Genomic DNA, 23434 nt, shown 5'->3' with positions numbered 1-23434 from the left:
TGAACGAGCCCAGTGTTTATGAACTTCCTGATTGAATAAGGCTAAAGAGGACATGTTATCTTCAGCACGAGGACAGGAGAGATGAGGAAGAACCATTCTCTGGCCGTTTTGTAAAAAAAATTTTTTAAGTATATGAAAACACTCATTCTGAAGGTGTTCATAGGATTTTAACACCTCAGTATCTCTGTACAGCAGGGTTGAGAACTGAGAATCTGTTCTTCTGAACAGAGTTACTTAGTCATGCTGGAACTGAAGTAGTGGCAGATCTTTTCTTTCATATTGTGATGTACATCTGAGTGTAATAGATTATATATATATATATAAAAAAAAAATGTAGGGTGGGACTAAAAAATTAAACTATGAATTTTAAAAATAGATAGTGAATTTTAATCTCATGCAAGACTTTAATCAGTGTATTTACTGGCTGGTTGTTTATTTGACAAAATATAAATCGCAAAATAGCATCTCATCACTTGCAAATGAAATTGCATTCAATTTCATCATTTTCCCAAAAAATGTCTTCCTCAAAGTACAAAAATAATTGTTAAATGGAAAAGCTTTAGGGAACTGGAATCGTTAAGAGGAAGCAGAAATGTTACATTTCTTTTGATTCCCATCTTCCCATGCAGAAAGGAACTTGATCTAATGTTTAGGGGGCTGAATTTATGGGCATAATTTCTCTTAATATAAGAAAGTAGTTCTTGCACAAAGTAACACCCACACTCATACATTTTGGCAGGTAATTAATCACTCTAGCCAATCATACCTTATGGATATCCTCTTTCTCCAGCTTGAGGGCTTTGACTTGCTTGTCCAGGGCTTTTAATTTGGAGGAGGAACTTTCAAAGTCCTGTCGAAGAGTCACTGCCTCCTCAAGTTGGTGCTCCAGCCTATCAGAGTCTGAGGCGGGACAAGTCACTCAGAGTTAGCTGGATGTGATTAATTAGCTGACACAAAATGAACAGCCAAATAATCAAATTATGATAAGTGGAAACAGCAATGACTCATAATCGTAATGATATTCTTATCGAAGCACTTTTCTATGAGTGACCATAGTTAATCTATAACGTAGGCGTGCGTTTAGTGCTTTGACATTACTCATAAGTTAACTTACTAGATTTTATCATATCATATATCCACTGACAATGACTGAGAGACCCATTACCTGCCAGTTTCTTTTTGAGCCGATCGATTTCCTCGTTAAGTTTTTTAATCTCTTTATCACGACCTAATGTGCCGGCCCCACGCCCAGAGCCATGGAGGGACTGAACAGCCTGAGTGGATTCTAGGAAATCACATGTGGAACAAACAATCATTATATACTCAGAATACAATTTACTGATGCATTTACAAAAATGAAACACTACTAGATGTTATTACAAGGGCTTAAAGTCATAATAATTCACCCAAAAATGAAAAGAATTTAATAATTTATCATAATTTTCCAAACACATAAGACTTCCGATCATCTACGAAACACAAATGAAGATATTTGAATGAAATCTGAGAGATTTCTGTAGCTCCATTGAAAGTCCAATTCAACAAAACACTGACGCTTCAAGAAGTTCGTTTAGACATTGTTAAAAGAATTGAGCGGTATATTCCAAGTGTTCTGAAGAGAAATAATCACTATATAAAAGTAACAGATTTATTTTAGTATTTTATTAACATATAAACACTGATCAATCCACATACATACACGTACTTGCATGATAAACCTCAGTGGTTCTCACACGTCAAGCAAGCACGTACGTTTGAGAAACCACTCAATTCAAATTACTGTTACGATGTCTATATTAACTTTTTGAACCATCATTGTTTTGTTGGCATATACTTTCAATGGAGGGACAGAAATCTCTCAGGTAAAGATATCTTCATTTGTGTTTTAAAGATAAACACATGTCTTTTGGGTTTAGAATAATGTGACTGAGTAATTGATAACAGACTTTTCATTTTTGGGTGAACAAACCTTTTAAGTGAATGTTTTCAAAAGATATCAGGTTATTCATTACCCTGCAGTTTACGGTTGAGCTCCTGTTTCTCCTGCTCCAGGCAGCGAATCCTCTTTTCAAAGGCCTCCACCTGCAGACCCCCATCCGGGAGATCCTCCCCAGCGCCTCCATCCACCAGCGAAACCCTCCTCACACTGCCACGGTCCGAGAAACAGCTCTCTGTGGTGTAGGTGAAGCCCACGAAGGGTAAGTGCTGCCCGGTGAAACCCGTGTGAGATACTGGGGGTGCAATGTCCTGCCAGGTGGAAAGGGAAGTAGTCAAAGGTCAAATACAAACAAGCGAGCACGAGTATAATCAAGGCTTCAGAGGTTGTTCTTGATGTAGCATGTAACAAAATTCAGAGTTCAACCAACCGGGTTTTTCAGGACATCATCGTCTACATCAAAGTTGGAGGTGTCTGAGGGAGAGCTGACGTCAGGGATGTACGGTGCCTCTGTGTTGCGGATGTTCTCCCAGTCGATGCCGGAAAAGAAGGGGTGCTTCTTGAACTCCTCGATGCCTTGCTGACCCAGCCGACGCTCTCTACTGCAGATCAACCGCTGGATCAGGTCTTTAGCCTCCTCGGACACATCCGTGATGTGGGACGGGAACTGGAAACGCTCCTAAATAGTGCAAATTAGACCAGTTTACATTCGACATACATTTTCCCAGATTTTCCACTTTGGTTAAGGAACCAAACCATAGACAAATGAAAAGAAAAATACTACTCTGAGTAGTGGTTTAGGGGTGACCAGATGGCCCGATAAAATTAGCGTAGTCCTGAATTACCTTGAGCTTTCTTTTTTTAATTGGCCATAAATCAATTTCTCAACTGATTCACTGTTTCATGCTTTTTCTATCATGAGAAATCACCAAGATGCAAATGTGTGACTGTATATGGGTCAGTGGTGGTGAACATGTAAACTGGACAAATACCAAAAATACACAATGTTGAAGCATCTCACCTCGTGGTTCATGATCTTCCCGTAGGTTTCCACCAAGGATTCGGCGTAGAAGGGCGTCTCACCATAGAGCATCTCATACATGCAGACGCCTAGAGACCACCAGTCACACTCCGGCCCGTATTTCCCCATGCCATCCTCCATGGCCTGCAGGATCTCTGGAGAGATGTAGTCTGGTGTACCCACAGCCACTGACGACTGGACCTGCACAGGGGATGACAGGAAGCAAAACTCACAAACGAGACTGGATAGGTCTTCATTTGCAATTAAATGCGAATAAAGCGGGGAAAAACCACACTACCGTTCAAAAGATTGGTGTCAGTAAGCATCTCAGTAAATTCAATTGATAATGTAAAGACATTTATAATAAGATTTCTATTAATAAACATTTTATCAGGATTCTTTGATGAATTCAAAAGAACGAGTATCGTGGTTTCCACAAAAATATTAAGAAGCATAACTGTTTTCAACATTGACAATGTTTCTGAGCAGCAAATCAGCATAATTACATTTTAAAATATATTAAAATAGAAAAGTTATTTTTATTTTAATGTAACAGTATTTCACAGTATTACTACTTTTACTGTATTTTCGAGTAAATAAACGCAGCCTTGGTGAGCATAAGAAACTAATGAGACTTTTGAATGGTCGTGTACCATAAAACATGAGCACTCAAAACAGGTCTTGACCTCCGGTTATTTTTGTAATATTTAATTGCTGAGAAGACAAAGACTGTCAACTGATGATAACACTCCACGATATTGACAGAATCTATTGCCTTAAAGCAATATACACTCACCGGCCACTTTATTAGGTACCCCATGCTAGTAACGGGTTGGACCCCCTTTTGCCTTCAGAACTGCCTCAATTCTTCGTGGCATAGATTCAACAAGGTGCTGGAAGCATTCCTCAGGGAGTTTGGTCCATATTGACATGATGGCATCACACAGTTGCCGCAGATTTGTCGGCTGCACATCCATGATGCGAATCTCCCGTTCCACCACATCCCAAAGATGCTCTATTGGGTTGAGATCTGGTGACTGTGGAGGCCATTTTAGTACAGTGAACTCATTGTCATGTTCAAGAAACCAATTTGAAATGATTAGAGCTTTGTGACATGGTGGAAGTAGCCATCAGAGGATGGGTACATGGTGGCCATAAAGGGATGGACATGGTCAGAAACAATGCTCAGGTAGGCCGTGGCATTTAAACGATGCCCAATTGGCACTAAGGGGCCTAAAGTGTGCCAGGAAAACATCCCCCACACCATTACACCACCACCACCAGCCTGCACAGTGGTAACAAGGCATGATGGTTCCATGTTCTCATTCTGTTTACGCCAAATTCTGACTCTAACATCTGAATGTCTCAACAGAAATCGAGACTCATCAGACCAGGCAACATTTTTCCAGTCTTCAACTGTTCAATTTTGGTGAGCTCTTGCAAATTGTAGCCTCTTTTTCCTATTTGTAGTGGAGACGAGTGGTACCCGGTGGAGTCTTCTGCTGTTGTAGCCCATCCGCCTCAAGGTTGTGCGTGTTGTGGCTTCACAAATGCTTTGCTGCATACCTCGGTTGTAACGAGTGGTTATTTCAGTCACTGTTGCCCTTCTATCAGCTCGAACCAGTCTGGCCATTCTCCTCTGACCTCTGGCATCAACAAGGCATTTCCGCCCACAGAACTGCCGCTCACTGGATGTTTTTTCTTTTTCGGACCATTCTCTGTAAACCCTAGAGATGGTTGTGCGTGAAAATCCCAGTAGATTAGCAGTTTCTGAAATACTCAGACCAGCCCTTCTGGCACCAACAATCATGCCACGTTCAAAGTCACTCAAATCACCTTTCTTCCCCATACTGATGCTCGGTTTGAACTGCAGGAGATTGTCTTGACCATGTCTACATGCCTAAATGCACTGAGTTGCCGCCATGTGATTGGCTGCTTAGAAATTAAGTGTTAACGAGCAGTTGGACAGGTGTACCTAATAAAGTGGCCGGTGAGTGTATAACAATCCCAATTCCCTATTTAGGGAAAATATTAAATTGGTTTGCTCTGCTTATTTGTAGGGCTGCACAATTGGGGTAAACATGTTGTGATTATATAGCAATATGACTATTATTATAATATAATTTAACAGTAATCATTTTATAATGAGTATTTTTAATGTAATTAGCCATTTAAAATTTCAATGTAAAATAAAAACCCATATATTTAAGAAAAACAACAATAATTTTATTTTACAGTACAACTGTAAAATTATAATACTAATATTTAAATGAGTTTGTGTGGAGTAGCATTTACTGAGTCGCTCTGAGACATTAAAACACTGGATCATGAGCTGTACAGTGTAAACAACACAGTGCCACGCTTCACTCTGAAACATACAGAGTTAGATGAGCCAATGGCAGTTGAGTATCAGTTGCACAGGGACCGGAACTCGGACATCTTTAGGTTTCAGCGCCATAGAAATGGAAGATCCAAAGCTCTCGTCGGTTTTATAGTGTTTATGCTACAAAAATCGTAAAACGATGCCTGGGTACTTGTAATGGGATGGGGATGGGTATTCATGAAATGAATCACCGTACTGTGCGTGTGTTTTAAAAGTGTGATATAATATAAAAAAAGTGTGTTATAATATCAATGATGTGGGCGCAGTAACCTGGTTCCCCAAGGATCCAACCCCAATCCCAATCATTTTCTGGTTGTCATACTCATTAAGTTACAATTAAAGTTAGTAAGTCCATGCTAATGTACAAACCTAAATAGCTAACTGTTCTCACGTCATGTACAGTGTAGGTCAAAAACACCCGATAGCTCAAAAACAGCCATCTGCGATCGTGACGACCGTAACATGAGGCTACTCACGCTTGCACTGTGATCTGTAAACCCCTCGCTTCCAAATTAATCTTGATTTCTACCATATTTATTTTTAAATATCTTATTTATCCCTCCATGGTATATTTACTGTAAGTCCCACTTGAATGCTCCTCGACGAGAGGTGGTCCTTCTGTGTCCAAAATTTCTCAAAAACATCTCGGGACAAGGTTTTCATACTGACAGCTGTCATTGTAATAAGCAACTCCGTTTGTTTGTCCGAGACAGCAACAGTAACTAAGGTGGGGGGGGGGGGGGGGGGGGGGTACCCGATACCCCCCTTACCAATAGGTCGATTGCAGCCTTTGAGATTTGATAATTGCACTAAATATCACGATTTGGGTTTTATTTCGATTAATAGTGCAGCCCTGCAATCTCTACCCAATATCTAAATAAAAGAGTAACATCCACAAATATATAGGGATCTGCTCAATTGGTGGAACACAGCACATGTGCAGCTGAAAAACTAAAGCCCTGTTCTGTCCTTCCACATGCTGCTGGCACAAAGGACACACACACACACACACCCCAGTAGATAAAAGCAGTTTTGGCCTTGGTCTTGTTATCAGTGCACTATGGTGACTCATCAGTCTGTGAGCCTGAAGGGTGGGCAGTGACGTGCCTTTCTAATTAGCCCTCCCCTTCAAGGCCAGAAGGGCCAGAAGCAGCTCTATTAATGTCAGAAGAAGAGAGAGGAGAGGGTTAGGGGCAGTGCTTTCACCAAACAGATGGAGACCACCCTGCAAGGATGCCAAACAGGCTCTGGTTTTAGATCGACACTGGAGTTCAAAGATGGGACTTTCATCACATACTGACCGTGCCATCTTGCATCATCTTCAGACAGGAGCCGAAGTCAGCGAGACGGATGTGACCGTTCATGTCCAGTAGCACGTTATCTGGTTTTATGTCCCTGTGGGAACAGAAAACAACACATAATTCAAGAGAAGCTTTAAAAAGCAGCAGTTCTCAACCAGTTTAGCTTTACATCAAGTGATGACCCAACTCTGGACCAAAATGTTTAGCTCACAAAAATGGCATTAAAGATCGGTAATTATAATTATTTATTATAATTAATATAATTAAATGAACTGCATGAACCCACTAATATGTAAAATACTAACATGACATGGACTGAATAAAAAACACATACCGTATTTTCCGCACTATAAGGCGCACTTAAAAGCCTTTAATTTTCTCAAAATACGACAGTGTGCCTTATAATCCGGTGCGGCCTATATATGAAAAATGTTCTAAAATAGGTCATTCATTGAAGGTGCGCCTTATAATCCGGTGCGCCGTATAGTGCGGAAAGTCATATATATATATATATTTTAACATAGTCGTGGTCAAAAGTTTACATACACCATGCAGAATCTGCAAAATGTTAATTATTAAAAAAAATAAAAAAATAAGAGGGATCATACAAAATGCATGTTATTTTTAGTACTGTCCTGAAAAACATATTTTACATAAAAAGTGTTAACATAGTCCACAAGACAAAATTAATTTTGAAAATTTGAATATATAAAAACGACCCTATTCAAATGTTTACATAGCCTACACTTGATTCTTAATATTGTCGTTACCTGGATGGGGGGGGGGGGGGGGGGGGGGGGGGGGGGGGGATTGTGATGGTTGTTCATGAGTCCCTTCTTTGTCCTGAGCACTTGTTTATCTTTTCACACTGAGGACAACTGAGGGACTTATACGCAACTATTACAAAAGGTGAAAACATTCACTGATGCTCCAAAAGGAAACAATGCATTTAGAATCAGGAGTTTAAACTTTTTGAAGTTGAAAATCAGGGTAAATTGTACTTATTTTGTCTTCAAGGAAACATGCGAGTATCTTCTGTAGCTTCTGAGGGGCAATCAACACGTGATCAACTGCGAAAATCAAATCTGCATTTGCGCTTTGGCTGATGCTGAGCCAGACATGCTCAGCTCTCGTGATCAGTGTTCTAAACCATATGTTTTTGATTGGGTGAGACAATCAAAAATGTTTACAAAATATACATTTCTAGCCCTCTGTTAAAATGACAGAACTCAGCATACGCTAGGTAATGGAAGACGCTAGGTTTGAAGGACTTAGTACAAAGAACAGCCTCTGATTCACAAAAATGTGCTGTCAAACGCCTTGTGGTGTCAGTGCTTATAGGCTTTAAATGTGTTTGTTTCTATAAGCTACAAAATACGTAGAAGACCGAATCAATGCAGGACTATAGCCTATTCTTAATGTTCTGGAATAGCGACAGTAAAAGCGTTAATAATGCTATTGCTTCAATAATTCAAAAGTATAATCGTATATGATGGCATTGGTGTAATTATTACACTGAAAGCTTAAATAAAAAGTTTTATTGTAAATATTAATAGTTATTTTTATTTGGGGGTTGTTTTTTTCAGTTCTGCTGAAAATAAAATTGAGCTTGATTGGATGCACATTAATGTCTACAACAAAAAATATTATATGGTAGCTTGCATATTATTTGCATTCAGAATTCAGAACAGCCCCAAAAAAACATGGCAATCCATGCCGTTCATCACACAGCTGACGCAGCCCTGCACTAAGAGGTGTTATTACACCAGTGGGCAACCCACCCTGACAGCAGCTCTCCAGGGTGGCTGTTTCTCCATGCCCAGCCATGCCCTGCTCTCCATGTAAACAGCCTGCCTTTGTTCAACATCCCCCTTTCACACACACTAAGTCCCTGTCTATCGACGACTGGGCCACACACACAGTGCCCTCTGATTCACAGCCCTGGCACCATGGCGAGCACAGCGGGTACAGAGTAAACATGGTGTCAAAACTCATCACGCACACACAAACCACACCATTCACAACCTCACTGGGTGTCAGTATAAGCAAGAAGGGTTGTACCGTGGACACGCGTGTATACAAGCACTTTTATTTTCATTTAGTCAGTCGCTTTGGCCTGGCAGGGTGGTCACTATCGGTGAGAATAATGGGATGAGTTTAAAAGGCTGCTGTGACTTAAAAGGATAGTTGATCCATAAATAAAGTCATCATTTACTCAGCCTCATGTCATTACAAACCTGTATGACTTTCTTTCGTGAAACACAAAAGGAGATGTTTTGAAGAATGTTCACGCTGCTCTCTCCAGACAATGAAAATGGAAGGGGATTGGAGCTGTTAAACCCCCCAAAAATGACAACAACAAAAAACACCATAGAAGTAGTTTGAATGACTTCCACTATAATCCAAGTCTTCTGAAGCAATATGATAGTTTTGTGTGTTAGTTATTTAATAAAAATATTGGTTGACAGTAGTACTCCCACTTCATATCAATTGTAGGGAAAAGAGCACAGTGAACATTCTGTTAAGGCCGCATGATTTGGGGGGAAACCATAATTAAGATTTTTCTGATAAAAATGCAATTCCAATTTAAAATGTGATAATAAATGTTTGTTGGGCTGGTCAGAAATGATTACATATCAATATGAGAATAAAATATATTTATATGACTATAAATAATAATAATAATAATAATAGTAACAATAATAATGGTTGTCTCTCTAACTTAAGAAAAATGGTCAATTAAGGAATATTCATATTTTAATATTTCATTAAAGGTGCTCTATGTAACTTTTAGCGGCCTCTAGTGGTGATGTTTCAGATTGCAACCAAATTTTACAAGAGCGCTCGTGCTCGAACTCATAGACAATACCGTCTATTACGCAAATATCTCGGCGAATACTAGACGGATTCGGCGAGCACCGAGCTCGTTGGGACCATCTAGTCGAGCTGAAAAGAACCATATCAGGGTACCCCCAGGATCCTCCAACTTAAATTCAAGGCTTTTTAAGACCTTTTTAATACCATTTCAAATGAAATTCAATGCCAACTTCGTACCCATTCCGACAGAAGTATGAGGGGAAAATGTCAAATCTGTATACATTTTAAACCCTAGAAAATAATTATGTACAAGGAAGCTACTTGACTGATAATTTAAGTAAAATGTTTTATTTAATTCATTTAATACATACACAACAGCATTGTAGCGCGCACGTGTATGTAGGCCAGTGTAATTCTGGCAGCCATTTTTTATTTAGTCTTAAGACGAAAATGTTTATTGGTCTTAATCACATTTGAGTCATCCAGTTTTTTATAGTTGTAGTTGACGAAAATTCTTTGCATTTTTTGTCCACTTTTAGTCAAACTGCAGTTACTTTACTTTTGGTAGTTATTTTATATGTATTCTTTAGACAGAAAATGTCATAATAATTATTCTCTCTAGGCCAATTCAATTAGGCTTATGAGAAATTATTGACATTGCACGACTTTAGCAGTAGCACTTGTGCAGTTCTACATAATTATCCCTTTTTTTTTACCTTTGTAATACCTTAAAAAAAAGACAGAAATAATGCTTTAAATAAAACAATGTTCATTAAATTTGCAATGTTAAAAAACATTAAAATCGCCAGTAGGCCACCTAACTGTAGGTAACTCCCTATCTTTATGAGTGATTCTTTGAGTCATTCATTAATTGGATCTCACGATTCGTTCAAAGCCACATATTTCGTTGCAAAACAGAGCAATAAGCCTGACAATGCTGTTTTAAATGTAGTACATCACTTAATGTTACCCTTTTTTTCTTTTCTTTTTTACTGTTGTATAAAATCAATGTCACATTTGAAATCGTGTGGATATTCGGGAAACATTGCATTCTTGCTCGTATGAACACTGGTGGATATATCAGCCTGCATTTTGATCGCAGATTTAGTCGCACAAACAGCGCAAGCGGCTCGTAACAGAACACAGACCGACTGGATGACACTTTAATTCAAGTACAACATTTTAAATAAAGATCGCTGAATGCCAACTGTTGCCAACCAGCTTGTCTGTGTTTTCAGATAATCCGCGCTTCAGCAGTGTAGAGAGAGAGCGTGCGCATGGTTGCCAGATACTATTGAAAAGACCGGGTAGAAAATGTTCTTTTAACAGAAAAGCTCGTATTTGGGGTTTAAATTCTGTCATTTGTGGCCACAGCGGATTAAACTAGGCTACGTACTATCTTGTTCTGTACCTCACTTGCCTAGTAACCATAGTAACGGGTGCGCACGCGATCGCTTTTTCTGCTATGACGTGGAGCACGAGGTGCACTCAACCAAAATTGTTGTCTCTGACTCAATGTTGCATACATTTTGAATTAGCCTACATTAGTAACAGTTAATTTAGTTACGGTAATAACTTAATCCTAGCAAAGGCAAAAACATAAAAAAGACCTTTGTAACGAAATCCAAGACTTGGTGTACAAAATTCAAGGCTTTTAAGGCCTTAATTTGAGATGATCAAATTCAAGACTTTTTCAAGGCTTTTAAGACCCGCGGGTACCCTGCATATGAGTTCCATAGTTTTTGGTGGTGTTTTCGCGGAGATATTAGCAGAAAACCATCGGGCGCCGGTGACGTCACGATCTCAGAAGAAAATCGCTCGTATCTCTGGAACGCAAAGACCCAGAGAGCTCAAATTCGGGGGAGGAGGTCCCAGGGGAACCCTTGCCCGAACGCTAGAGTGGCGGGCCTCGGGGATGCCCCCTACCGGATCGCCGTTCGCTGGGACCCCCGATTTCGAACGGCTATAACTCGGGGAGCCGGGCGAGTTGGACCTCGGGGGTGGGCTCGTTCGAAAGGCCCCGTCCAGCACTACGAACGATTAGAGTCTTGGGAATATTGATCAAAGATTGACTGAGATATAAGCCGAAAAACGTGCGCCTTTAACCGGACGTAACTCCCTGACCGTCTACAATAGACTGTATATAAGGAGAGAGGCTCGGGAGCGCGCATGCACGTCACATCCGTTGGAGATTCGCGGTAAATCCGACCCGGAGACTTCACATAGAAATAGGAATACTGGCCTTCAGAGGTAATAGCAAAACTCGACAAGTGGATCATTTTAATGTGTGATTACAACCCCTTCACACACAGGCAATAAAAAAAGGATTCATTTTAGTAGAAAAGTTACATAGAGCACCTTTAAATAAAATAAAAAAATCAGAAATAAGAAAAAAATATTCTACAGTACAAATGTAAAATAACAATAGGGCTGTCTTAATTCCCTTCATTTTTAAATGTAAATGAGGTTTTATTTTGGCAGAAAAGCACAGGGAGCCCTTAATGCTGCTTTTTTGCTGAAAACAGCCGGTTAATAAGCACGTATCGTTGAGTCTGGTATGCTTATAACGTGCATTTAGGAACGCAACATGCGGCAAAACATCTTCTCAAACTTGCATAGCACATGTAGAGATGAGTTTGATCATGACTCTCATGTAAAATGTATATGCTTCACTCTGAAACAGGCAGTGCATAGATTTATTTATTTAAATCACAGCCTTTGCGATTTGATAATCACACTAAACCATATCACGAATTCGGTTTTATTTTAATTCATGCAGCTCAACATTCTGCTGCACATTTCCTTTTGTGGGTCAGTCATATGGGTTTGTAAATCACATGAGGGTGAGTAGTAAACTACCCCTTTAACGTCGCTACTGTTTCCCTCGTAAGCTTCCATATGAGGAAGGAAGAGGGGGCTCAGCTGGACCGGATGGCAGCCAGGAAGAGGCCCCTGAACCTGAACAGATCTGCAGCCCAGAACACCAGTCTTCTGCGGTCATTTCATTAAATGTTTCATCTGGGAGTGGACATGTGGGTGGGGTGCTGTTGATCTCCAGTGTGCCCATCACTCAAACAAGTGCAATAACCACTGTCTTGCTTGTGAGTACATGTTCAAACATAAGGGCAGATCTTGATTGAAAAATGGTTTTGTCTGGATCTAGTCTTAGACAGCCCACTTAGACAGGAAGAGGCAATCAGATATTTGTGACCAACCACAGTTTGCATTTTACACAACTTTTAGGTATTATCATATTATCGCCCAGGTATTGTATCATCATAGCTAAAACAGCAGAACACAGTGCTAGCAATGCCTAGGTCATGGGTTCGATTAATGCAATGTAAGTCTCTTTGGATAAAAGCGTTAAAATGCTTACATGTAAATGTCCAGGCTGGTTGACTAAGTCTTGCTGGTAAAATCCAAGTAAGAAACCAGTCTGGGTCTAATTCCCATTTGTTCTTTAATTCCCTCTTTACACACACAAACACACAGTCATGTCACCTGTGTACATAGCGTTGCTGATGGATGGAGTGGATAGCGAGCACCATCTCCGCCACGTAGAACTTGGACATGTCCTCTGGGAGTCGGTCTTCAAATTTACTAAGCAAAGTCAGCAGGTCGCCGCCCACATAATAATCCATCACCAAGTACTGTAGGAGGAGACATTATCATCTATTATCACACAACACCATTTAATTACTGATTCAGCACGTCATAATATCAACCGAAAGACATCAATGAGTAGCATTATTAGCATATATTTATCACACAAGCACACACATAACATGCAGAACTGTGGATCAGTGTGTTTGAGGAGGTTGAGTTACAAATAATCATCATCAGTCACTCTGATAAACCTGACATTTGAATCGTGGTCAAATATTTTCCATCATTTCCTTGACAATTATTTAAATAAACACAAAATGATATTAATTGCATTATATAAGCCATTTTATTTATGAATGTAGTTAAAGTAATTCAATAATTCTATTAATAAATTTCATAGCCTACATGCTTACAGGTTTTCTCTGGATAGCTCATCTTTTAATTACACCCAGAATGGACGTTATTTATGCATTAGAGGTGTTATTTTTACATCAAACTAAAATCTTTTTAAAAAAACATTTTTAATTAATTTGAAAAATAAATTAAGATAATAATATATTTTGAACTTAAGCTTATTTTATTAGTTAGTTGTCAAGGCAAAATTTCACATTTCCGTTTAAGTTTTTAGTATTAAAATGAAACAAAAATTTTACTGAAATAAAATCAAATGAAAGCCAAGTAGAAATACATATAATTAAAAATAATTACTTTAATTTAAAATATTAAGAAAAATTATAAAAGCATACAATTAAGTAGGGCTGGGCAACGATTAATCGCATCCAAAATAAAAGTTTGTTTACATAATATGTGTATGTGTAGTGTGTATAATTATTTTGTATATATAAATACACACACATGCATGTATATATTTAAGAAAAATGTGTTATTAATAAATCAAATATGTATTTTTATATATAATATTAATTATGTATAAATATATATAAAGTATATACATGCAAATATTTCTTAAATATATACAAGCATGTGTGTGTATTTATATATACAAAATAATTATACACACACATGTATTATGCAAACACAAACTTTTATTTTGGATGCGATTAATCGTTGCCCAGCCCTAAAACTACTGTTAAGGTTTTAAAATATGACAGTTGAAGTTTTAAAATTTGATAAATGATGGCTTAAGTTCAGTTACGTGCTATGAGAAAAAGTGCATGTAGGGACAGAGATGCACACCAGGTAGTTGTCATCCTGGAAAGCGTAATGCAGGGTGGTGATCCACTGGCAGTCTCCATTCACCAGGACGTTCCTCTCTTCCCGGAAACACGCCGTCTACATAAGTTGCAAAGAGACTTGTTAAATCAAAATATTAAACAAACAAAAAAACTTTGACAACCTTATAAAATCAAATTGGCACAGCAGCCCATTTCCTTTCATAATGCACATGGACTTGGAAGTAGATTTTGGTCCACCTTTCAGTACCTTTACTACTACACTGAAGATTATAACTTTATTCGATTTTTTATACATATTTTTCAATAATATCTAATGAGATATTAACAACATTATTATTAGTATTATTATAATATAGAATATTTGAACTGTATTATAAAAAAATAATACATGTGTGTTACCATGAGTTATTTTTAGGAATTGTAGTAAAACATTCAGGCCTCTTTTATGGTTTAATACTGAAAAGGAGTTCCTGTGTATCTAGTTCACAGTACAGTTTATTTCAATATGTCCCTCATTTATTTTATTAATTGTGCAGCTCTAGTTTTTAAGGGGTACAGAAAGATTGAGTAACTCATTCAATGAATTAAACTACATCCAGTGCAGTGATGATGTAGTACATGGCTTTCCCATTTCAGAAGTTAGTCTTAGTCTATCTGTTTGAACTGGGACTCTGGACATGTGAGGAGGAGTAAAGAGAGCCCAGTGAAGCTCAAAGAGGATTACTGACAAGCCAAAGAGACCAGAGTTCCCCTGACATGCCTCTGGGAGGCCCGTGGGCACTGTCAGGACTGATCGGGCTGAAACTGGGGCAAGAAAGAGCTGGAGTAGAAAGGAAAATGACCTTGCACTTCTATACACTTCACTAGAGAGGTTTGATTGCAGTCAATAAGCCATTAGGAAGAAGCTTGATACTGACTAGAAGATAGGGTTTCAAAATATATCAATATTTCAATGTGTATCGATTCTAAAATATCTGAAACGGTTCCAATACTCTGAAGGGTTGGGGTCAGAATCCCTTGCCTCTTCAATTCAACTATATGTATATCCTTTTTTATGATTACATTATTACTATAATAAGTACTAATCAAGTTATATAATCATTCCTATATGCAAAGGACTGTAAAGGGGGGTTTACAACTCCTTTTCTGCAGTATAGATGCACCGATGCCAGCTGCGTATTCACTCTCTCTTCTCTCCGACGGAGAATTAACACATACACACCCGCCTCCTATCACTTCACAGTGCAAACGTTTTCAATTCATTCCACAGGAATTGATACACTGTCACTCATCTAATTCGCTCAGATTGAATCGTTTCACGCTCACACCAAAAGCATGCATACCAATGAACTATATGTGGCGCTCACATACAAACAGCTCTCAAACAGCTCACGAGTATCAAATTGACTTTGTGGCTTAATGCGCTTAAACGGTCAAATACATACAAAATTATGTCTTGCAGAGTATTCAGGTAAACAAGTCGGTTTTGTAATGTAGTTGAGATAGAAAACGCATGTTTTGTAACATTACATTGGATCCGTGCTTAAAGTGACAGGAGCCTAATAATCCTGCTGCTGTCAATCCATTTACCATGGAATTACTTTAGTAACACTAACTGGAGCACCATGGTATAGTGGCAGAAATGTGGGATATTCGTATCGAATTTTATTATATTTTTTAATGTAGATATGTATTAAATGTATTTAAGGAGTAATGGAATATAGTAACAGTATTTTTGTGATTAAGACATAGCACTTGTGCATTTATACTAAATGTATTTAGGTTACAGTTTTTCTTACAAAAACCATAGAAACCATATAGTTACATTTTCCCCATGTTAGTGAGGTGCTATATGCGTGGTTTTAACTGTGGTTATGATCTAAATGGATGCTACTATTGAAGACCATTGGTTAATTATTTTTAATAAAACTCAAGCAGTCAGAATATTGAAATTTTACCATATAAAAGTTTGGCTGTTACAATTTTTACAGATGTTATTGTTAATGGACATACATTTACATCTGCATCCTAACACAAGCTACTAACTCAAGCTACTGTCAAATGTGCATTTCTAAGAGACAAAAAAAATGTATATATTGGATGCACTACAAACTGTGCCAAAGATACATGACAAAGTCAGACAACACAAACCGGTTTCATGATTTGAAACAATATCTCCCGTTAGAACATGCAGAAACTAAGAAATACATTTTTTCTATTAAGATATTTATTTTACTAAGGAAAAATGACTGGAAAAGTGTAAAAAAGTGTTTGACATGCTCTGGCAATAAAGTAGTTCAAAACCACAATTAACAGTCTGGTTTCTACAACTTTCACTTAAGAGCAAAAATCGGCCTTTAACCTTGAAAGAAAAAGATTTGACATTAATTGTGATAATTATTGTGATAATGTCCATATCACCCAGCCTCAGATGGATTGTATATTTTTTTGGGGACAAAAAGTTTAGTGTAATTTAGTTAAAGGTAGGGTATGGGATTTGCAAAACGGCCGGCAGATTTTGAAAATACACAACTCAAAAGGTCCTATCTTCTTTCCCCCAACCCTGGCCCTGCCTCCATCCATTCGAAGAACATGGATGCGCAATCATGCAACTGCAAAACTCAGATGCGCGAGATTGCACTTACACTCTCTCTCTCTCTCTGTACGGGGGCGACTTGCACTTACTGTGACTGGGTCACGAGCTTTGAGTATGCGCACGAAGGGGACACGCGCGCGAGGGGGAGGGGGGATGGTACGACCGTTTGATTGACGCATTTTCTGTCCAATGATTCTAGGTGGTCTTGAAAATGATTGGCTGGAGTTTTTCGAGTCCTGCCCGTTCCACAGATGATTAAATTGCTTAATTTTCATTTGAGTGGTTCTAACTCAGTGGGTGTAAGTGGGGTAGGAATAGGATTTCAAGTGATTTTGAAAAAATGGTCAAAAAAGAAAAATCACACACCCCACCTTTAAATGCACATTGTTAGATACATAATCAGTAAATAATAAGACTAATATTAAGTCTGACGAACCTAAAGTACGACGAACCTAAAGTACATGGTTCATTTCAAAATGGACATAACCAAAAACAAACAGTGGTTCAGTGAAGGACACAATAATAGTGCTGCCGCGATTAGTCGACGTAATCGACCATGCAAATTAGTCGACGCCAATTTTTTTAGTCGACGTGTCATTTTACTATTGACCGCATATTTATTTTTGCTCTCCCGTCTCAAACGGCTCACTGTAATTCACCTCCACACACCAGTCTGTGCGCTGTGCGCGCCCTGCTGGTCAATCTGCTATCCTCTTACTTCCCCCCTCCCCCGCCTTCACTGCTTTGATATTAAAAATTGCGGAGGCAGGTGACGGTGCTTTCACACTGGGCTCGTTTGCTGCGGTCCGAGCCAGAGCGCGATTGTTCCCGGCGCCCCCGCAGCGTTGGTCTGGTTTCACACTCAACTTAATTCTACCGAACCCTGGTGTGTTTGCGTGCATCTTACGCAATCGCAAACGTGCACGGCGCATGACAGAAAACAGAACGCGGGTCTATATATATATATATTTGAATTAATTCTGTGCTATGCGCAGCTGAGTGAACAACACAGGTGCGTGTGTCGCATAAGGTGGCCTTCTGCTGCTTGCAAACGGACTCTTTTGAGGAGACACTTTTCCAAATTTGTTGCCCTGATTCCACGCGCTAAGCGCGAATACACTGCAGACTCACTCTCGCTCGTATCCAAGGTAAATCATCAACACTATCATCCCTTACATGTGTTTTATTTAACTGAATACATAATCAGCTAAAACACGCACCCGAGTCTGTGTTGCTTTCACATTCACGCGAACCGCGGCGCTGGCCCGGCATGCACGCAAGTGTAAAAGCGAGCGGCATATCTGCGTGCCTGCCTGCTTTCAGCGCGATTCATTATAAGGCAGACCTAAGCGTAGTAGGCTAGTCCAGACTCTTTCAATTCAATTCCAAATTATTTCTATAGCGCTTTTCACAATACATATTGTTACAAAGCAGCTTTACTTAAAATGCATGCATTGCATCTACTTAAGCCTACAATTCAGAGTGATGTTATCAGTTATGCATTTCAGAAATGTACATATAAAAATCTACAGTAAGCTAATGTATTAATTTAAGGCAGAACAAATGGCTAATTTAAAGCTGCTGTCCGTAGCTTTTTTGGGGTTAAAAATTATCCAAAATACATATTTGATAAAATACATAACCAGCCAGTGTTCAAAACTATCTGCTTGCCTTAGCTCGATGCAAAACGGTAAGCTTGTAATAATGTTTTTAATTTTAGTGGTACTGGTGGATTTCCGCGGGAGATTCGAGCATGTCTTTGCGTCATTACGTCACATCTGTACACATAAAGAAGGAGTCTCGGCTAGTATAAGCTATATTGCGTGTGAGGATGTTGGAGGTAGAGATTTATAGCCTTTTCTCACAGCACTTGATATAATTAAACTTATCAATTTGATGGCGGATCCAGAAAGGTTCAAACGACGATCATCATCAGTGACAACTAGAGACTCACCCGCTGTAAAATGCAAAAGACTTCGTTCGGACTTCGGAGTGGCTACAGAAAAAAAGAGACTGCAACCGGACCCATGCGAAAACAAGGATAATATCGGAAGGACATTACATGATGTAGTCACGCAATGCTTGCTGACGTTGTTAACATTAACAATTAGAGAACATAGTATAGCTACTTTGCACGGTTTTGCGTGAAATGATAACTTATAAGCAATTGTTAGATTTAATCAGCGCGATTTACTGCAATGTCAGAACCAGAACAAAAGTGAATGTTTCTTACTAGTTCAGATGACATTTTCCGGTGAAAATTCTTATGTTGGTCATACTTCCAAAAAGAATAATCTGTGATTCTGAATGACAATATCCACATCGGCGCGGTGACTGACAGCTGCACACTCTCCTCAAACACTGTGTTCATCCGCGCTGTGCCGTGTCGAGGGTGTTGAACTACAACCCACGTAAAGTTGATAATTCCGCGAATGACTGCAATTGCAGATTTCGAACAGAGATGGCGACAAAGAGGAAAAATGCCGGACTGCAGCTTTAAGTAATGAATACATGCATGTTTTTTAATAGAGGATTATGGCGCTTTTCCATTCCCAGTACCAGCTCGACTCGACTCGCCTTGGCTCGCCTCGACTCGGCTCGCTTTTCGCTCCGTTTTCCATTGCAGAAAGTACCGCCACAAATAGTACCCGGTCGTCATAGCGACGCATTTCGTTCCTCGTTGCCCCATCAAGCTCTCGCTGGATCCTCTCTTCGGCAACCAAACAAAGGAATGTCTGCACCTCCTCGTTTGACCACGGCGTATTCTTCCGAGTTGCCATAATAATAGTAGTAAGTTTAGTAACTATCTCTGGCCAAACTATTTAAAAATGGCGGGGTTATTCTGGATACTCCATCTGGCGCGTGCAATGATGACGCAGATTCTCTGTGACCAATCAGCAGTCGGCATTGTTTTCACGTCACATTTTAGTATCGGCTTGGCTCGCCTCAGCTCGCTTAGAACCTCGCCGGAGGTGGTAAGAAAAAAAGTACCCGAAAGCAGGTACAGGTACAACTTTTACACAGTGGAAAACCAAACAAAGGCGAGTCGAGTCGAGTCGAGCCGAGCCGAGGCGAGCTGGTACTGTGTAGTGGAAAAGCGCCATTAGATTAGGACTCTGACTAATATGGTATAGCCTAATGGAAATGCAGATACTTATGCTTAGATTGTTAATACATAATGATTTTCAACAGGTGACATTTTATATTTTGGCCCTTCAGTTGAGTTCAAAATAAAATGGACACAACGAAATGACAAACAATGTTTTTTTTTTTAATGTTTTTTTATTAGTCGTTTAGATTAGTCGACTAATCGAAAAATTAGTCGTTAGAAAATTAGTCATTAGTGGCAGCACTACACAATAATAGATCTGAATGATTCACTGAATGAGTGAGTCTGGTTGAGTGCTAACTCCTTTGCAGGTTTGAGGGTTAATCATTTCGACTGACTCGTTAAAAAGAATCTGTTAATAAAAATCATTTGTTTTTGACATTTGCAACCATTTTAGTTGAAGCCCTGAAAGATCTAACAAACGAAAAAGACCCATGAGCAGAAATCTCTTTACCTCGGCCCTCTTCAGCATCTCCCACTTGTTGAGGATCTTCATGGCGTAAACACGCTCGGTGTGTTTCATCTTCACCACAGCAACCTAGACAGTTAAGATGAGGAGTTAGCCAATGCATACAAACAAATTAAAACTCAGCATGATTCAGAGGCTGTGGGGAATTTGAGCATTTTTATTTGCCTCATTTATTCATAGTATGCACTCGTGGCCCACTTAGATTGAAAGCCCACAGGGAAAGAAACTCTGAATGAGATGCTTTTGATCTCTGATGCCTCTGAAAATCAGAAAAAAAAGGAAAAGCTGAGACTCGAGACTGCTGACTTTTTGCCTAAAAAGAGAGACGGCACACAAGAACTGGCAAATTAAGGCCACAAGTCTGCAGTGCACCAAAAATGACAAAAGAGTGTGGGGTCTTCCCTTTAAGGGAAGTGACTCAATATTAGGAAAGGGACAGTTTGGAGGAGAGTCCAGTTGGAGGTTATTCATGTGGGGTGGGGAGAGCAAACACCCTGCCAGCAGGAAGACACACCAGGCTGGGAGGAGATATATGAATGCAGTGATAACTGCAGGGAGGGACTGTCAAATGGTGACTGACATTAGTTAACAACTAACTTGTTACCAAGGATCACAAGTTTTAAAAATAGATTTTCATTATCCATTATGAACTGCTTCGGCCTGTAAAATTAGTTAGCAATGTATGTAAAAGCCTGTTCACACCGGGACGAATTTCGCGCGCGATATTCGCCGACGTTTAACGCCTCGTGACTAAACAAAGGGCGCCAATGTGAGTGTGCACACTGACACGAAAAACGCGTAAAAGCGTCATTTAAAAAAAAAAACGCCTCGGGTTTCTTTTTTTTGTTTGACGCGCCGCGTCAAAAACTATCCGACCAATGAGATTGCCGCTTTTGCTCACGTGTCTGGAGCTTCTGAAGTTACAGTAAAACACAACTTGGGGGCGCTCAAACACAAAACGGTCTTGCCGAGCACACATACGTAAGGGCGAATAAGATGCGCCAAGTAGCGTCTACACTGCCGGGAAGAAATAAGACGAGGAAGATGCAAGGCAAGATGAATGTAGAGCTGCTGGTCTCGTTGGTGTCGGAACATAAAGAACTATATGACAAACGCGACAGCGACTACATCTAAATCTTGATAAAAGAGAATGTTATGGAGTGGTATTGCAGAGCAAATGGGCGCCGTCTAATCTCAGGGAATGAATTTGCATGTTCACTCGGCTCATCGTCAGCGAAAATCGCTTGGGTGTGAACACAAAAAACGCGTTGAAAAACGCTGGCGAATAACGCGTCCCTAATAAAGGGACACTTCATCCAAAAATGTATTGTATTTTTTTATAAGCCTTATTACTTAACCCCCTGGGGTCGGCTATCGCGCCGGCGCGATTGTCTCGCTTTTTTTCTTATCAGTGTAAAAGAGACTCAAAATACTCGGTTAATTTTGATCTTACATATAAGTGTTGTACATCATTAGATCCTGTTAAGTTTCTATTTTTTTTGTGGATACTCACAATAAAAACAAAGTGTTGTGCTTTTCACCAAATAAAGAAAAACAAACATGATGCGAGTTCTGCGTTCTCTCTGTCAGTGAAGTCCATTCTGAAACGCGTCCTAAGATTAACTGTAACTCCGCGATTACTTGTCACACAGGCACGAGAGGTTTTTCTTTATGAAGCTTAAATTCTCTTCTTTTAAATGAAGTAATTTATATAAAAAACAAATATTCTCAGTTTATGCAATCTGTATGAAAAGAGAGTGCTGTCAGTATTTTTTTCCCCAGCTCATTACACTTCATTACGCGTTAATCTGACACGCCCACGGAGGACGCGCGCTATTCAAACGCAAATGTCGAGGCAAGCCATGACAATGCCCACATCAGCCGTTCCACCGCGGCGGTAAAATGTGTGGTGTATTTGCTGCCTTTTACCGCTAAGAGGCGCTACAATCATAGACTCTGAAAAGTGTTCGTTTATTCCGGTTTTTCTCTCTAATGTGTAATCTGCTGCCGCACCGCGCTGATTCAGAGCGATTGAAAGCTGGTAGCAGAAGAATTCAACAAGTGAAATGTAGTTAAATAATTCATAATCACAATACTGAAATTAGGCTACTGAAATGTAATTGAATAAATAATGAAAACATTTCAACATAAAACATTGCAATAAAAACATTTAGGCTACATGAATGAGGCTTTACAACTTAAACAGCGTACAGACGGTAGCTCAATGATCAACGCAACAACACGAGCTTCGAGGAGCTTTCAATCGACCCGAGATCGAATCTCAATGTAGCATAGGCCTACATGTTGTTAACCGATGTTGTCCTACGTTTATATATTCCCACCTTGATGCTTAAATAGGTAACTGTTTATATCTGTTTACTTATTTAAAGTCAAGAGTTTTGTTTGATTATCATTACAACATAAATTTGCTACATTTCTGTAGAACCGCAGCCGCTGCACAAACGACAAAAACTGATGAAGGAAGATTGTCAGCCGATTGCATCAGAAAATGAAAATGAAGAAGCTCGTCTTTAGTCTGCTAAATTATTGTGTAATGTAAAAGAACACTAAAATTACTTAAGTTTGAAACCAAGTTCGAACATTTCAAGGTTTAAATTTTTTAATTTAAAACAGGGTTGCATCTTGTTTAGAGTCTATTTCTTTTGCGATGCAAAATAAGAAACACTAGGCTAATCTTATTCTTGCGACATTTTAAATTTGTATTGCCAAAGAAATTACAGCTAAATTAAACAATTAAAACAGTAGGCCTACAAAACGAAAATTGTCCAAAGAAACATAATTAAATTAAAAACATGCGTTTCTCTTTGCCTCTCTCGCGCTGGATCTCTTTTTAACAAGTTTATTTAGTCTCCCTCGCTGCGCGCGCGGGTCTCTCTCTCGAAATTAAACATTTCGGGTTAAAAAACACATCATACAGCTGATAATACTGTATATGTCGCTGCGTGTCAGCCATACAAATCACGAAAAAATTATTTAACC

The 23434-nt window shown here is 39.2% G+C and overlaps 1 protein-coding gene across 5 annotated transcripts in view; it reads right to left on the bottom strand.

Moving 5' to 3' along the window:
- Positions 1–23434, bottom strand: part of cdc42bpb (CDC42 binding protein kinase beta (DMPK-like)) — a 101078-nt gene that overhangs the window by 32999 nt on the left and 44645 nt on the right. For all 5 annotated transcript variants that reach the window (XM_056264507.1, XM_056264508.1, XM_056264509.1 and 2 more), the window contains exons 3-11: positions 20420–20503; positions 14262–14357; positions 12960–13108; positions 6642–6735; positions 2958–3158; positions 2367–2615; positions 2013–2247; positions 1166–1285; positions 767–900 (exon numbers count right to left, since the gene is read on the bottom strand). In XM_056264507.1, the coding sequence (XP_056120482.1) occupies positions 767–900; positions 1166–1285; positions 2013–2247; positions 2367–2615; positions 2958–3158; positions 6642–6735; positions 12960–13108; positions 14262–14357; positions 20420–20503 (1362 nt within the window). The remainder of the gene's footprint in view (positions 1–766; positions 901–1165; positions 1286–2012; positions 2248–2366; positions 2616–2957; positions 3159–6641; positions 6736–12959; positions 13109–14261; positions 14358–20419; positions 20504–23434) is intronic.

Source organism: Rhinichthys klamathensis, unplaced genomic scaffold, assembly GCF_029890125.1.
Source record: "Rhinichthys klamathensis goyatoka isolate OS25496 unplaced genomic scaffold, OSU_Roscu_1.1 h1tg000221l_1, whole genome shotgun sequence".
NCBI lineage: Eukaryota > Metazoa > Chordata > Actinopteri > Cypriniformes > Leuciscidae > Rhinichthys > Rhinichthys klamathensis.
The sequence above is the reverse complement of the archived record's forward strand: the minus strand, read 5'-3'. Positions and strand labels throughout refer to the sequence as shown.